General features: G+C 37.9%; 8 protein-coding genes across 8 annotated transcripts; 4 read left to right on the top strand and 4 right to left on the bottom strand.

Annotated features, from left to right (window-relative positions):
* The first annotated feature begins 734 nt into the window (after positions 1-734).
* On the top strand, positions 735-1,543 carry B0P05DRAFT_565380 (nicotinamidase-like amidase). The gene has a single exon (XM_051580951.1). It carries the CDS (start codon positions 758-760, stop codon positions 1,448-1,450), a length of 693 nt encoding a protein of 230 aa, XP_051429317.1. The 5' UTR covers positions 735-757; the 3' UTR covers positions 1,451-1,543.
* On the bottom strand, positions 1,535-3,190 carry B0P05DRAFT_642190 (galactose-binding domain-like protein). The gene is made up of 7 exons (XM_051583798.1): positions 2,782-3,190; positions 2,686-2,735; positions 2,520-2,640; positions 2,347-2,466; positions 2,139-2,299; positions 1,797-2,089; positions 1,535-1,752 (listed from the first exon to the last, which is right to left on the bottom strand). Exons 1-7 carry the CDS (start codon positions 3,130-3,132, stop codon positions 1,577-1,579), a joined length of 1,272 nt encoding a protein of 423 aa, XP_051429316.1. The 5' UTR covers positions 3,133-3,190; the 3' UTR covers positions 1,535-1,576.
* Positions 3,191-3,593: 403 nt separating this feature from the next.
* On the top strand, positions 3,594-4,199 carry B0P05DRAFT_582268 (NO signaling/Golgi transport ligand-binding domain-containing protein; the record flags this gene model as incomplete). The annotated part of the gene is made up of 4 exons (XM_051582165.1): positions 3,594-3,646; positions 3,690-3,874; positions 3,924-4,048; positions 4,089-4,199. 4 exons carry the CDS (start codon positions 3,594-3,596, stop codon positions 4,197-4,199), a joined length of 474 nt encoding a protein of 157 aa, XP_051429315.1.
* Positions 4,200-4,205: 6 nt separating this feature from the next.
* Positions 4,206-6,181, bottom strand: B0P05DRAFT_481392 (uncharacterized protein; the record flags this gene model as incomplete). The annotated part of the gene is made up of 6 exons (XM_051575178.1): positions 4,206-4,369; positions 4,411-4,718; positions 4,764-5,331; positions 5,377-5,648; positions 5,699-5,876; positions 5,923-6,181. The coding sequence occupies 6 exons, from the start codon at positions 6,179-6,181 to the stop codon at positions 4,206-4,208; spliced, it is 1,749 nt and encodes a 582-aa protein (XP_051429314.1).
* Positions 6,182-6,198: 17 nt separating this feature from the next.
* B0P05DRAFT_565370 (TIP-1 family-domain-containing protein) lies at positions 6,199-8,761 on the bottom strand. Its single transcript, XM_051580950.1, has 4 exons — positions 8,570-8,761; positions 8,257-8,507; positions 6,495-8,216; positions 6,199-6,452 (listed from the first exon to the last, which is right to left on the bottom strand). Exons 1-4 carry the CDS (start codon positions 8,699-8,701, stop codon positions 6,239-6,241), a joined length of 2,319 nt encoding a protein of 772 aa, XP_051429313.1. The 5' UTR covers positions 8,702-8,761; the 3' UTR covers positions 6,199-6,238.
* On the top strand, positions 8,762-10,677 carry B0P05DRAFT_565367 (uncharacterized protein). Its single transcript, XM_051580949.1, has 2 exons — positions 8,762-9,078; positions 9,130-10,677. Exons 1-2 carry the CDS (start codon positions 8,803-8,805, stop codon positions 10,585-10,587), a joined length of 1,734 nt encoding a protein of 577 aa, XP_051429312.1. The 5' UTR covers positions 8,762-8,802; the 3' UTR covers positions 10,588-10,677.
* Positions 10,678-10,928: 251 nt separating this feature from the next.
* Positions 10,929-12,188, top strand: B0P05DRAFT_576201 (CoA-transferase family III domain-containing protein; the record flags this gene model as incomplete). The annotated part of the gene is made up of 3 exons (XM_051581689.1): positions 10,929-10,948; positions 10,995-11,364; positions 11,418-12,188. The coding sequence occupies 3 exons, from the start codon at positions 10,929-10,931 to the stop codon at positions 12,186-12,188; spliced, it is 1,161 nt and encodes a 386-aa protein (XP_051429311.1).
* B0P05DRAFT_565365 (uncharacterized protein) lies at positions 12,188-14,315 on the bottom strand. Its single transcript, XM_051580948.1, has one exon. It carries the CDS (start codon positions 14,184-14,186, stop codon positions 12,210-12,212), a length of 1,977 nt encoding a protein of 658 aa, XP_051429310.1. The 5' UTR covers positions 14,187-14,315; the 3' UTR covers positions 12,188-12,209.
* Positions 14,316-15,109: the final 794 nt, after the last annotated feature.

The following is a 15,109-nucleotide window of genomic DNA, read 5'->3' as shown; positions in this document are numbered from 1 at the left end:
AAAACACATTTTATGCAAATAATTTCTCGCATAGATCTACTCCATAATGCTTGACATTCATTTATATCTGAGCTTACAATTACTGATTCAAACCAAAGCAAACTGTGTTGTGCATAAATATCAGCTCTTAATATGTTAGATGTAGTTATGAAAGAGATGTCTTTAAGCAAACAAAGGCTTGTAGAGAGAAGTGGAGAAACTTGATATGAGTGAAACATACGCTTTACTTGATTTGACTGTGTCATAATAAAAAAACATGATTAGTAAACAAAGTAAGGTTTGGTCTTATAAATCAAATCAAGCACCTCACCTATTGCCGTATGCAGGCTAGTATGGTCATAGAAATTATGAGTATAGTTGAGCTAAAAGAGAATTAAGAAAAAAATAGTCTATATGAAAGCAGACACCAATTTTCATAAACAAATCTGTTGCGTGCAACATTTCTCTTTATACGACAACTCAACAGATACCGAGCTCATCAACGTGCACACCTCGAAGACATGCATTGGTTGCCACGTAATATAAAGTCAGAGAAAGGAGAAAATCTGTATTTCTGGCATAAAGGGATATCTATAATCCATTATCGATAAAGACACAAGCTAAGTTGCATGCGTAAGCATTGACTACAAAATACACAAGAAGAGTGACACATGCCCCACCATATATCAGATCGAGTACTTTTTTTTTATATATAAATAGAGGATGTATTTGCGTAATAAATCAATTCATTATCCTTCAATTCAGACAATAGTTCAAAATGCGTTTCTCTTTCACTGCTGCTATTATCGGTGTTGCTAGTTTCGCTGCCTCTGTCTCTGCTGACTTCTACAACCGTCTTGACTTGAACCAAAGTGTCTTTTTATTCGTTGACCACCAAACAGGTCTTTTCAACTTGGTCCAAGACTACAACCCTGATACTTACCTCAACAATGTAATGGGTCTCGCTGAAACTGCCAAATACTTTGACGTCCCTACTATCCTCACCACTTCTCGTGAAGATGGTCCTAACGGTCCCATGCTTCCTGAACTCAAGGCTCTGTTCCCTGATGCTCCTTACATTGCCCGTCCTGGTCAAATCAACGCTTGGGATGATGAAGATTTCGTCAAGGCTATCAAGAAGATCGGTAGAAAGCAATTGATTATTTCAGGTATTGTCACTGATGTTTGTGTCACCTTTGTTTCTCTTTCTGCAAAGAAGGCTGGTTATGAAGTTTTTGTGGTCACTGATGCCTCTGGTACTTTCTCTGAAGCTGTTCGTGATGCTTCTTGGTTGAGAATGCAACAAGGAGGTATTCAACTCATGAACTGGTTTGGTGTTGCTTGTGAATTGGGCCGTGACTGGCGTAGAGACATTGAAGGTATGGCTGCTTTGTTTGCTAAGCGTTTGCCTAGCTATGCTCATGTCATGGACTCTTTCAACGGTGCTCAAGCTGTTCTCAAGTCTCAGTAAGTTCAAGGTTAAGCTTTTTTGCCTTCAAAAAAAAAAAGAAGGCCGTAGTTATAGCATACACAGTATTTAATAAAGAATCATTTACTGCTTTAATGGATTGTGTATACAAATGAAAAAATCAAGTTTTCAAGTTGAAGGACTGTATCTACTAACAGGCTTTTTTGCTCTGGATGACTTTCTTGATAAATGCTTTTGAGCGACAGCGTCATTGCATTTGGTATGCTTTCTTTTTAAACTAACAGGGGTTTCTTCTTGTTCGAAACTGACCATTCCATATGCCTTTAGTTGCTGTATGCCACCATCTAGTGAGATTAGTAACATAGATGCATAAAAAAAAAACACTTACTTGGAATAGGTCGAATACGAATGTACTCTAATGGTTTATGATAAACACAAGGAATGGTATGGACCATGTTTGGAAGAATGTGGTGTTCATATTCAGATTCTATCAAATTAACCCATGATTCTTTGCCTGTGTTGCCATGGCTTCCTTCAATCGATATAGATTTTGGCGAATTTCCAATAAAATGAGTTGTATCTACAACAAATCTACTAATAATCCCTTGATGGCATAGTTGAATTGTTGTATAGTCGTCAAGTGTCTCTGTTGGTCTTCTAGGACAAATCCAGCCATCATCCCTAATGATTGCAAATCATTAGCATTGTACTAACTTTTTTTCTCTCATACCAAGATTCACTTCGATCATTGATTATATTAGGTGCATCGCCACAAATGATATCAAATGGCCTATGAGTTACTTTGGCTCCGAGAAAGACAGAAGCTAAATTAACCTCTTTGTCCGTCGGAAAATCTTTAACAATAATATCTCCATAGACTCTAAATCTACTCTATAAAAGTGTAAATACACTGACACTGCTTGAAACGCGTTACTTACAACACCACCACCAGGATAAGTGACAAGTTGGATATGACTATATATATTCTTGTCATTGATAATCTCAAAAAAGTTGTGAGAGTTGTCTTTGATATTTGCAATAGGAATAATATCTAGCCACTATATTAAAGATGTTAGCATGATTTTTATGTGCGTGTGTGTATAGACTTTACCTCTGCTTGATTTTCGAGAAGGCCCTTGACACTTGCATTAATGGGTGCACATTGACTATACCCAGTTATATCAATGTCTATACCATGAATGGTACCTGGTCTACCGAATCTAATGATGACGCTATACATACTGCTTAATAAAAAAAAATATCTATTTAATACTCACGATGCCTGTGGCTCATGGCGTTTTACTAGCCAACCACTCACATTAAAGGACTAAACAATGTATGAGCAATGCTATAAATGAAATATAAGTACAAACCTCTTCATTTATGGCCATAGTGATTTGAGGATCTGTAGCTTTGATCAAGTTTGCAGCAGCTCCATAGGTTTGCTCTGATACAGAAATGATATGTGACTGTAGATGGTCTGAGCTTAACTCAATATGCTTGACAAAAGGAGTATCTTTAACTGTATGACAATTGACCAAATGCCTAAAATTCCCATTTTTGTCACCAGCACATGAATCAATGTCAGGTACAGATAGAGTATCTTCTCTCATTGTTCTTCTAGAATGAGTAAGCATACTTTCCATATTCGTACTAGCGTTATTATCGTGTTCTCTTGTAGGAGGTGATATTTGGCGGAAAGGTATTCTATCAGTATGGTACATGATAGATTAAAAAAATAAAATATAAAAATAAGAAAAAAAAGAAGAAGAAGAAAAAGAAGAAGAAAAAGAGAGAAAAAAAGGGAAACTGAAAAGACATGGCCTTTTATAGTTATGCCATAGATTCATATCACTATCCTTTCCATGACAACAAAATATAACACTCTAAAGACCATCTTGTTTACAGCCAATCAAAACGTATGTGGAAAAATGAACACGGACTTAAATTTTATACAGTTACACTTTTTTCCCTTCTTCCATATACAAGATGAGTGAACTTCCACCAAGAGCTTCTATGCAGTCGTCTATCTATAGCGATCAACGTACTGTGCGTGCAAAGAGTATTCTAGAAAAAAACTTGAATAAGAGTAGAGGTGGCGAAGTAAGTCTAATATGAAATAGCAAGCAAAGACTTAGCTTGTATATAGGTCAGTCTAAGTGCACAAACCTTTTTGTTTTCTGAGATGTTACAATATGCACAAAAGAGAGTCAACGGCATTCAGGACTTGGAGAGAAAGTAAGTTTAGGCAAGTCAGAGCACAGCACTTATGTATGGATAGACTAAATGAATTTGGGTATCGCGTTGGTACTCGTGTCTTAGAGTTGTTAGCTTGGAGAGAAAAAGTATCAAAACGAGAGATTAAAGTGATCAATGTCCTGTACTTTATTCATAGCACAGTGTGGAAATCATTATTTGGAAAGCAAGCAGATTCACTCGAAAAGAGTACAGAAAATGAAGATGAATGTATGATATATTTTCATAGGAAACGGTCTAACATATTGTGTGTGTCTAGACATGATTTCAGATAATGAACCTATCTTGACAAGATATATATCTGTACCTAAAGAACTCTCACAACTGAATTGTAATGCATTTGTGGCTGGTATTGTAGAAGCTGTCCTGGATGGTTGTCAATTTGTAAGTCAATTCATTTTAAATTTATCTCATTTTTCTTTAGCCTGCGCGTGTGACAGCACACACAGTTCCTGCTGATGGATACCCTCAAAGAACAACAATCCTTATCAAATTGGATAAAGAAGTGTTAGAGAGAGAAGAGCTTTTAAAATAAACTTTTTTATTTCTTTCCTTTTCCTTTCTTTGCTGTCCTGTCAAACACGTCAATGAACTTTTTGGGAACACCTTTGTTTATCATAAGCTCAGAGATAGTCTTGATCTGTGGCCCTTGTACCATAATTTCAAACAATGGATTCTTTGGGCTCACACCATGAATAGGATTATCTAAAGAACATTAATAAATCATCGAATTGTTATTACTTTACATGTAGCACTACTAGCACAGAGTTTAGTTAATTCTTTTGCCAGTTCATCCACATCTAATCCAAATCCTTCCACGCCTGTTACTTTAGTAACTGTCTTTCTTCCTTGTCTTATTTCTTGTGTGATTTCTACAGGTTTAGGACTGCCCTTTCTAAGCACTGCTTCTTTGCCAGGCAGTTTGATTGTATGAAAAGGCTGCATCTTTTGACATGTTCTATGAAGAATTTGATCTCTTGCCAACTTGTCAATGGTGTTGTATTCTTGCTTTGATAAAATTGCATCGCACATAGTTGCATCAATATTGATCATTCTATATACACAGTAAATACAACACTCATTTTATCAATAGGCTTACTTTTGATTTTTAGGATCTACCAAATTGTGCAATTTGATATAATCAGCTACAACAGTACGCACTTCTGGAATGGTGTACATAGCATCTTTATCATGCTTGGCTTCTTCAAAAAACTTGATCAATTGAGGTCCAAGAGGCTTAAATAATTCCTGAATTTCAGCTTCGTTTGATTGTTGCTGCTGCTTTTGCTGCTGCTGTTGTTTCTCTTGTTGTTGAGATGCTTCTTTGACTGTATTCTCTTTCACTGATTGTGATTCCATCGTCTTGTATTTATGTAAATTCTCTAAACTAGGGTGTGAATAATTAACAGAAGTAACCATGGTCTCTCCTCGTTGCTCTTTTGTCTTCAACAACCCTGCTTTATCCATTGCCTTTAAGAATTTTTGAAGCTTTTTCCAGCTAGATTTTTTGATGTCAATCTCTGTCCCGATATCCGATGGTCTACATGGCATAATATAAGCCGAGTAAAGTGAAGATGCTGATAATGGCAATAAATGAGTGGCATTTTCTTGTTTGATTTTGTATACAAGTGCTTGATAAAGCGATTTCTTTAGCCATTCATCAATGTCTAGTGATGTGTCAGTCCTATGGCAGCATAACTAGTGCCTTATACCTGCAGTTGTCAATTGAACAGCGCCTTTTTCTTCTAACATTGGCTCTTTAGGTGCTGGTGTCGCTTTCTCTATTGTCCCTTTTTCTTCTCCCTCTTCTTCTTCATATTCATCGTCAGACATATGCTCAAGCTGTGGTGGATCTGATTTATCTCCCATTGACCACAAGAAATCCTGATAAACATGGATGATATGTACTGCTTTTCCCTTCATACCCGAGCGTGGCTTTATACCAGAAGTAGGTACTGCCATCGTACCAATTGCTAAAGGGTATCTACATTTTTTTTGTATATAAGCCAAGATCAACCTCTTCCCGAGACTTACGAATATCCTTTGATGGTAATAGCCACTAAATCGCCAGTATCCAAAGTAGGCAACACACCTTCTGGTCCAAGAACTAGACCTGGTATCATCAAGTCTGCTCCTTCCATTAGCCTGTGAATGACAGGACCCCACGTATACAGTTTGGGCAACATGTTGGGATATTGCCACATTGTATACACTAGTTATACATACTTAGAGATACAATACATGTCACAAAGTATTACCTGTTGGAATAGGAGGTAGTTTCTTGATGGATATCCATAATACTTGTTTATCAGACATATAGACTACACCTGGAGTGCCTGTATGCGAGATAAACTTGGCTGATCGAAGATCGTCTGGCATAAGGTGAGACGCGCCCTCTGCTGTGCACATCTCTTTGACAGAAGGATGAGCTTCATACGCATCGGCTTGAAAGCGACGACGATCCGAAGAACGCAAAGGACTGAAGGACTTTAAGTTTGCTAGAGGTTTTTTAAACATGCTAAAAAGAAAAAAAAAGATGCATTTATTTTATAAGTGACGTTTTTTTTTATAAAACTAAGACCAACTATAAAGCATATCATTTCTTCTTCTTAATACATCGCGGATTTGACTGTTGCTCAATACTTCAATGCCTAGTTTATCTAGTATGGTTTGTACAAGCTCTAATTGATTTGTGTCTGACAGGGCCTTCATAAGTACACCACAAGAAGGCAAATCGTTGTCTGCTTGTTCAAATGGTAATGTAAGCAATTGAATGGCCTCTTTTAACCTATACATATTTAGCTGACATGTCTAACTGTTATGAACTTACTTTTTAGTGTAATTCTCAGGCTTCTTTGACCATCTTTGTGCTATTTTCCATAAGCCAGACTTGATGTCTGTTTCAAGTTGCAATGCGCCTTGAGGTGAAAACTGACTTGAGGCTATAATATGCTTCCAGTACCAATCTTCAATCTCTTTTAGAATTTGCTTAAAAATTATCAAAAATTCAGCTTGAGGTAGAATGCGATACAGGTAGTTCCAAGTCATACGTAGATCTTGCAAAGGTTTATACAATTCATCTGAAATTTCACTGAAATCACTGTTTTGCCACCATGCATTCTTTCTAGCGTATTTTCTTGATTCTGTAGACCAGTCTTTAATGGTAATCTTGACGATGATCTTCTCTACTCTCTTGATTAATTGCTCAAAAGCAATGGTTGCATCTGAGAACAAGCTTTCTGTTTGGTGATGAGCAATGTTTAACATGCAGTTGTTTCTTTCTTGTACAGGTACGTTGTCTACAACTTGCTGAATACATGATGTATCTTCATTTGACTGTAACTGAAGTTCTAAAAAGAATTCGTCTTCATTCCAATCTTTTAACGCATCCCGCATTGATCTTGCACTTGTCCACCAACGATGTAATCGGTGCAAGGCAGATACAGTGCCTCCTGTTTCTGTTGCTGTCATGACGCCTGTTACTGCCTCAGGCAATGAACCAGGTACAGGTACAGATCGAATCAGACTGAGTGCTTCAAATGAATCAATGGCAGTCGATAGTCGTTTTTGATATTGCCCCAATAAGTTGAGTTGAACATGAATAAAGAAAGTGAGTTTATGGCTTAATTGAGGCACTAGTTGATATGCAGTCGTGATATTGTCTAGTAGATTGACCAGACGAACAGCTGATTTTGTTCGTTTGATGGTGTCTTTCTGGTCAAAATCGTCTTCTGCATAGATATCAAATGCTTGCCTGTCCAACATGATTTCATCATATCTTGATTGAGCAAATGATTTCTCAGCTTGAAACCATGTATTAAACCAGACAGGATTGTTTGTCAGTATACGAGAGACAGAAAAGGGATCGTTGTAGGCAAATTCTTCTACTAATAATTTGTCAAATTCTAATACTTGATGAACAGTATGACTAAGCCAATTGGGATGAGTTAATAGCTGTGGCATTGTTTTTTGTAATTTGCGATTCACATCTTGTAATAAGCCCTGAATAAACTGGTCTTTGGCAGAAATATGTTTAGCAACAACAGGCTGGATGGTTGTCATCATAAATGGTATATGCGTGGAAATCGCGTTTTTGACATGCGTTAGATACCACTCTGGTTTGTCAATACGGTTGGTTGGTTTAGACGTCTCAAAATGGTATCGGAATCGCAAGGATAATCCTTCCAACATGATGGAAATAGGAATCAAGATTTCGTCTTGCTGTATTGTGCTAGATGATGTCTGAAGCATCAACAGATGGCGAAATGCTTGTTCAAACAATTCCAACTTGGATCTGAGTTGAGGTCCGTAGGGAGGTTTGATTTGTGTAGGCCATGATAATGTATCTAGTGTCTGCTTAAAATTCTTGACAAGAACAGCTTCTAGCTCTTCTCGAAGACGCATTTGACTCTTTTTCAAGTGCGTGTGCAAAGGTACATACTGTGGTTGTTGGGTTGCCTGTTGATCAATGTATTGCTCAAACTGAACCAATTGAACATAGGGTGTCATGGCTTGTTCTGGTGAAGTTTGAACAAGCTGTAATGCTTTCGAGCTAGGCAGATAAGTAAAATGAAATTCGTATTTTTCTTTACCTTAATTCTGACGCTACTAAAAGAGCTTTGATATAGCTCTTTGCATGATCCATCGTTCTTAATTTATCTTCAAGCACAGCTAATTGATCAAACGGATTTGCTTCTTTTTGATTGGTTGTTATGGACTGATCCATGCTTTGTTCTGTCGTTGCTAAAGAAACGGACAATTCTTCGAGAAAAGCGTGTTGTTGTGTTGCATTCTCAAGTGTTCTTTTCAAGACATTTTTTGTCTCTTTCTTTAAACTATCGAGCTGTAGACAAAGATGAGGAATCTATATATATATATATATATATATATTCTATGAAGGCTTACTTGTGCGTCAAGTGTCTTTTGTTCTTCTTTTCGAGCACTCAATAATGTTTTAATATGATCCAAGTTTAAGTCGCGTTCATGCTTGATATTGGAAGCAAGGAACTGCTCCAAGTCATCTACTTGGTTTGACATTAAAAAAAGGTGTGAAAAAGTAAGTTGAATTAGAAGCTTGAGCGTGCTTTAAATAATAACAGAAAAAAAAATGCTTTGTTCTTTTTCTTTCTTTCGTCAATATGAACTCGCGTTTAAAACTCGATACAAATAAACTTAACCCCAAATTCGAGGGCTATAAACTTGCTCCCTTGACTGACCCTAACAGTATTTGTCGTGTATCGCTAAATGATATTCAGCTATACAAACCTAACAACGACCAACGTCTCGGGTTCCGAGATCTTCAAGCACGCATTCGATATAGCCATTTGATATATGGTTATCCATTAGATCAGCATAGAGGTACATCCTTTTGTATAGATCAAGAATTCAATTTGCATCTCATTGTCTATAACAAGGCGAGTCGAGCATTTGATATATACATTTAAAATAACATGATGAAATTTTAGTTGACACAGGAAACGACGTTTACTTTGATTACTCAACTCATCAAGCCATTGGTTGGATACCCTGGATTCACTGAGCCTAACCGAGATGTGCCTATTGATCCTCAACCTCCATCTGCTATGGCTATCAGTCGAGAATTAATACTTGCTTCGAATGGTGTTGGTGATATTGAATTGATTGGCATCGAAGAAAAGCATGGTCGCATGTTAGGCACATCATTAGGTTCCGCTGCTTACATGGGCACGGGTACAGAAGGTGTCTCGCCTGTTCCTTGTGTCTTGCTTACGGCTCGCCAAGTCAAGACCAAAGTCCTATTTGTAGTCTATAGTAAAACAAAGACAAATGAATTCAATATTGCCACACTTGAATTGGCCATTCCTTCATCGCACACAAAACGATTAGACGATGGTTCGTTTGTGCTACAATTGAACACGTTACATATTCAAAAAGGAACAGAAGTACCTGTCTATTGTGCCATTACACCTTCTGGTAAACAGTGTATTTTGGGCAGTGAAGTCAAATACAACCCCGTCCATCCTGTGGTTGACCCTGATGAGCCTATGGAAGAAGTACCCAAGAAGCCATTGTACCAATGGAGTCAAGAGGGTACAGATATCACAGTCCAATTCGAATTGCCTCAAAATACACCCAAATCAGCCATTAGCTGCAAATTTTTGACAGACCATCTAAGCTTACTTGTCAAGGACACGGCGATTTCTTTTCCTTATCGAAAATTATGGAGTGCAGTGCAACCTGATGAATGCACTTGGACATTGGAAAAAGATACATTGACACTACTTATCACAAAGAAGGATGAACGCACACGGTGGCCACACTTGTTTGATCAGGATGATGGCGTATTGGAGACATTATCGCCCACTCAGTTATCAGAAATCAATCATAGACTAGCCAAATTTACTTCAGAAGAACCTCTGCATCCATCTCAACACCCTGCTGCTACAGATATGGATGAAGATATTGATGATGCAGGCACACCTATTGTGTTTAGTGTATACAACAACACATCAGGACTCGCTATTGATGAGTTCAACACAGGATCGTATCATTGGATTTGTTCATCCTATAACTATGAGGATGAGATGCCTTCTGTCTGCTTACAAATGGACGTGGATGGTCTTGTGTTTACCTTGACAGAGACACAAGATGGTCTTATTCAAGCAGAACATACAGCTACAATGGACGCGTTCGCCTTTGTTCAGGCATCCAAAAGAGATGCACGCTTTATTCATCATGATTCGGCTAGTTCTTTTGCTTCTATTGTTGAAAGCAGCCGAAATGCTTATATTTATTATCACCATGATGACAAACGATTAGTAGAAGATCAAGTCCTTGTTGATTTGACGCAAGGAAAACACGTCGATATTGTAGGTGCAACGAACATCCTAAAGAATACCTTGATGGTCTTGACAGAATCACAGCTGGTCATTGTTCACTTGTAAAATTTCCCAGGAGAGATTTTCTGACCTGAGAATTACACAACATGACAAATAAAACGGGAAAATATTCATGCTTTTGAACCTCTTTTAAAATACACTTTTTTTTATTTCTTTCTTTCTTTTAGTATGCTTATCTCTTGCCGTTTATTACCTTCAAAACCTGTTTCTGGGTTTGTTTTTCGACGTAACTTTTCTGTGAGTCAGTTTCAATACCGAGACTTTGTTCAACCTACCCGTGCTCCTTTAGAGGGTATTCGTGTCTTGGACTTAACAAGAGTTTTGGGTAAATAAGCATAGGGTTTGGCTAATACTAACATAATTGATAAGCTGGTCCATATTGTACAATGATGCTTGGTGATTTAGGGTAAAATAAACTTTTTTTAAATAGAGATAATCTTAACGTATTTTAGTGCGGATGTAATCAAGATTGAGAATCCTGTAGGTGGTGATGATACTCGTGCTTGGGGACCTCCTTTTGCTGAAAACAAAGACCCTTTTGATCCTAATCATGGTGAATCTGCTTATTTCTTATGCGTCAACCGTAATAAGCGATCTGTTACCGTGAACATGAAATCAGAGGGTGGTCGTCAATTATTGCATGATTTGGTGAAAGAGAGTGATGTTTTGGTAGAAAACTACTTGCCTGGCAAATTGGATCAAATGGGATTAGGATATAAAGAATTAAGCAAAATAAATCCTAGATTGATTTATGCATCTATCACAGGGTACGGGCAAACAGGCCCTTATGCTCATCGACCTGGATATGATGTGATTATTGAAGTAGGACAGACCTTGGAAAGGAAGAGAGATATATGTACTGACTATCTCTATAGGCAGAAGCAGGTTTAATGCATATCACAGGTGAACCTGAAGGTATGCCTGTCAAAGTAGGCGTGGCTATTACAGATCTCACCACAGGCCTTTATGCTAAGAGCGCTATTCTTGCCTCTATCATTCAGCGTGGTATTACAGGTCGAGGCCAGCACATTGACTGTTCTCTCCTCGAATCCCAAGTTGCTTCCCTTGCCAACATTGGATCCAATTTCTTGATAGGCGGACAAGAAGCAAAGCGTATGGGTACCTCTCACCCTTCGATTGTTCCTTACCAAGTGTTTCCCACTAAAAATTCATTTGTTATGATTGGTGCAGGCAACGATGGGCAGTTTGCCAAACTCTGTAAACGTATTGGTCTTGACCATCTAGTCGAAAATCCTAAATACTTGAAGAACTCGAATCGTGTAAAGCATCGTCAAGAGTTGATAGGTATCTTACAAAACCGCCTTACACAACACGATACATCTTACTGGCTTGAAAAGCTGGAAGGTGCTGGATTTCCTTTTGCTCCCATTAACAATATTCAAGATACATTCTCTCATCCACAAGTTGAAGCGAGAGGCCTTGTACAACAAGTAGAACATGAGCGTGCAGGCAATATTAAGATGGTGGGTCCACCTGTCAAATACAGTGAGAGTGAGACAAGTATTCGATTGGCTCCTCCACTTTTAGGTCAACATACAGAACAAGTCTTGTTGGACGTATTAGGTTATTCTCAAGATAAAATCAACGCTTTACATCAAGATGGATCCATTGGTTTATCTGTATGATTTTTATTAAATATATATAGTTTAGAACCGAATACCCATGCTTGGCCGGTCAAATGGATTAGGCGTAGAGCCTTTTCGCATACTTTGCTGTAATACAGATGGCAAAGGAACAAGACTTCCTTTGCGTTGTCTCTCTTGAATAAGAGGTGGTTTTTGATAAGCCAAGGTGCTTGATTTACTTAGTTTAGGTGAAGGGGATGTTGAGTGCATAAAGCTTTCGGGGGATGTTGTAGATGATTTGGAAGCAGTCAAGCGTCTAAATGTGGATGTACTGGGAGAGGCTGTTCTATACATGTCTTCTTCTTCATGTGCAAGCCTATTGGGTGAAGATGCTACGGATGAGGGGAATGGTGAGGAAATAACAGGAGATGAATCCATGCCTGCATATTCATGATGCTGTTGTTGTTGTTGTTGTTGCATGATTTTCTTTGCGTTAATCATGACTCTTAATGCACGTATTTGAAGTGCAGTTTTACCTGTGAGTGCTGATGTTTCATACACTAAGCTGGCTGTAGAAATAGTGAGTATTTGATGTAATGCGTGTGTTGCCAATTTGTTTAAACGAGGCAAATTGTATACATCAGACAACACGAGTAATCTGGATAGTATTTGAGGATGGTGTTGCTGTGCTGTCATGAGATGATCGGTATAAATGTATTGTAAGAACGCGAGTGTCACTGGATAACTTTCTGGAAATAATAGACGCTTGAATCCAGGCTTATCTGGCTTGTCTTGAAGTAGATTGGCAAAATATGGCCAACGTAAGGCAATCACATTCGAATTGGCAGGAATAGAACGCCCATCTTCTGTCATAATTTCAATGTCTGCCATACCAGGCTCATTTAACATGCTAAGGCCAAGTTCCTGAGCAACAGGCGCACATGTTTCTTTGGGATAAGTGTAGATACCAAAGGCTTCCAGGTCAACAGTAGCCAAGTGAGTAAAGTTAACTTGTCGGTGATTATAGTCTTCAAGCAATTCTCGGTTCCTATCACCAAATACAATGAACTGCTGCTTTGCTTCATGCAACACACCACGGTTCCAAGATCCATGCGCTAATACAGAGCCTGTATCAATTCGAACCCAGACAAGATTGGCCAAATTCAGGGCCCAGATATGAAAGGATTGATGAACGGGTGTCAGGTAAGTACCTGTCAAAATAAGATGATGACCTATCACATCTCCTGAGGGAAATCGAAGCCCTGGCGGTAAAGAAGAGCCTGACATGCATGATGAATGGTCTCTGAATTTAGCAGTGGCATGCATGGGTGAGAAACTCTGTAGATCACGTGCCACGTCTGTAAAATTATAATTGGAATACACACAGAGCGAGAGTTCTTTGTTGTCTGTTTCCCAAAAAGGTGGTGTTGCCATGATGTTGTTGTTGTTGTCGATTGAATTGGGATAAAATGCTACAGCTCGGTATGCACCATATTGTCGAGTCAGTGGACCACCATGGACCCAATCCATTGTCGAGAGCGAAAAGACATTGATTTCGTTAATGTATTGGTTAGACATGTCTTGTCCGCCCATCACCACTAATTTATCGGTAGCAATCACAGCCAAATGGGCATATCGCGTTTGAGGTGCATAAATACTTGGCTGTACATCAGGATACTTCCAGGTCATAGTTTCCAAGTTAAACAGACATACATCGTCTAATGCACATAAGCTTTGGGAAGAACGTCGAACGGAATAACTCATACCACCAAACACAACGAGATAGTGTTTATAGAGATTGCATGAATGAAAATATCTTGGTCTAGGTGGTGGTGGTGAATCAGGTGGAGAAATATAATGTGTCCAAGTGTAAGTCTCGAGGTTGAGAATGTACAAATTATTTGTCATTTGGCGGGAAGAAACCAATCGTCCACCAAACACATAGAGCTGGTTGCCTGCAACAATAGTAGATGCTCCAACAAGGGGAGGAGGAATGTCACCTGTAGTTGGTCTGGTTTCAGTCGTGAGATCTGCAATAGATTGTGTTCCTGAACTCATGATGAAGATGTTGAGATTTGAAAATAATAAAAAAATAAAAGAGAATGCGTCTGTTACTATATTATTTATTCTCCCCGAGAAGGGAAAGGGTTTTGAATGACAATATATTTTTTAAAAAGAGAGAGAAAGGAATGGTCTGTAAAAGAAAAAAGTAATTAAAACTACTCGAATGAACATTGTGTTACTCGAGTGATATGATTGTGAAACAGCTTTGGTAACAATAAACTCTATTTTTCTTTTCTCTTTTCCTTCTGTTCTTCTTTTTAAGTAGCTTCGATACAACATCATTCAGAATTCTTACTGTTTTAATCTATGTATTTTGTTTTAATTTATATACGGCTTATTTAATCAAAAGTAATTGATTAATCAACATTTCAACATCCGCGTTTTTTTTTTATTCATTCCCAAAGCGTACGCTTTTCTGTAAGGCTATTCGGGGAAAATGGGATTGTATGTTTAGAAAGTACTTGCTAAAAGAGATATATTTAGTCCTGTTTGCTTCAATTGATTCGAACCTGTCATTACACAAGAAAGAAAGTTTCCTTTGGCTGATTAGCAAACAAAGTTAGAACACAGTCTTCATGCATAAGTTTATTTAGAAAAAAAAAGTTTATGAATCGAGTGTTCAAGCGCAGTTAAAGTTACATTGACGATCACTTAATCTCGTACACCGGCAATTTTCATTCTCTTCAACTAGTTTCGAGGCCGTTATTTAATTTATGAGGATCAAAGTTTCTTTTTATCATAACAGGTCTTTCCTATTAAAATACGTTCTCTTGTCTGACCCATATTTAATAAATTGTATTTCTCTTTTAGTAATAAATACATATCAGCATTACATCTGATTGAAAAAGAATAAACAGAATGCCTTCAAATCAAATTAATTAAACTCAATACATTCAAATGAAAGTACTCGTCTATCA

The sequence above is a fragment of the Gilbertella persicaria genome (genome assembly GCF_025201335.1).
Source record: "Gilbertella persicaria strain CBS 190.32 chromosome Unknown B0P05scaffold_80, whole genome shotgun sequence".
Classification (NCBI taxonomy): Eukaryota; Fungi; Mucoromycota; class Mucoromycetes; order Mucorales; family Choanephoraceae; genus Gilbertella; species Gilbertella persicaria.
Note: the sequence above shows the minus strand (reverse complement) of the source record. Positions and strands in the feature narration are given on the sequence as shown.

Excerpts from the sequence above, each read along its gene's own strand:
- B0P05DRAFT_565380 (XM_051580951.1), top strand. The coding sequence starts at position 758 with ATGCGTTTCTCTTTCACTGCTGCTATTATCGGTGTTGCTAGTTTCGCT.
- B0P05DRAFT_642190 (XM_051583798.1), bottom strand. The coding sequence starts at position 3,132 with ATGTACCATACTGATAGAATACCTTTCCGCCAAATATCACCTCCTACA. Across the intron at positions 2,736-2,781 it reads CTATGGCCATAAATGAAGAG|TCCTTTAATGTGAGTGGTTG; the intron begins GTTTGTACTTAT and ends TACATTGTTTAG. Across the intron at positions 2,641-2,685 it reads CGCCATGAGCCACAGGCATC|CGTCATCATTAGATTCGGTA; the intron begins GTGAGTATTAAA and ends CAGTATGTATAG.
- B0P05DRAFT_565370 (XM_051580950.1), bottom strand. The coding sequence starts at position 8,701 with ATGTCAAACCAAGTAGATGACTTGGAGCAGTTCCTTGCTTCCAATATC. Across the intron at positions 8,508-8,569 it reads AAAAGACACTTGACGCACAA|CTCGATAGTTTAAAGAAAGA; the intron begins GTAAGCCTTCAT and ends CTTTGTCTACAG. Across the intron at positions 8,217-8,256 it reads TTAGTAGCGTCAGAATTAAG|CTCGAAAGCATTACAGCTTG; the intron begins GTAAAGAAAAAT and ends TTATCTGCCTAG.
- B0P05DRAFT_565367 (XM_051580949.1), top strand. The coding sequence starts at position 8,803 with ATGAACTCGCGTTTAAAACTCGATACAAATAAACTTAACCCCAAATTC. Across the intron at positions 9,079-9,129 it reads ATCTCATTGTCTATAACAAG|TTGACACAGGAAACGACGTT; the intron begins GCGAGTCGAGCA and ends ATGAAATTTTAG.
- B0P05DRAFT_565365 (XM_051580948.1), bottom strand. The coding sequence starts at position 14,186 with ATGAGTTCAGGAACACAATCTATTGCAGATCTCACGACTGAAACCAGA.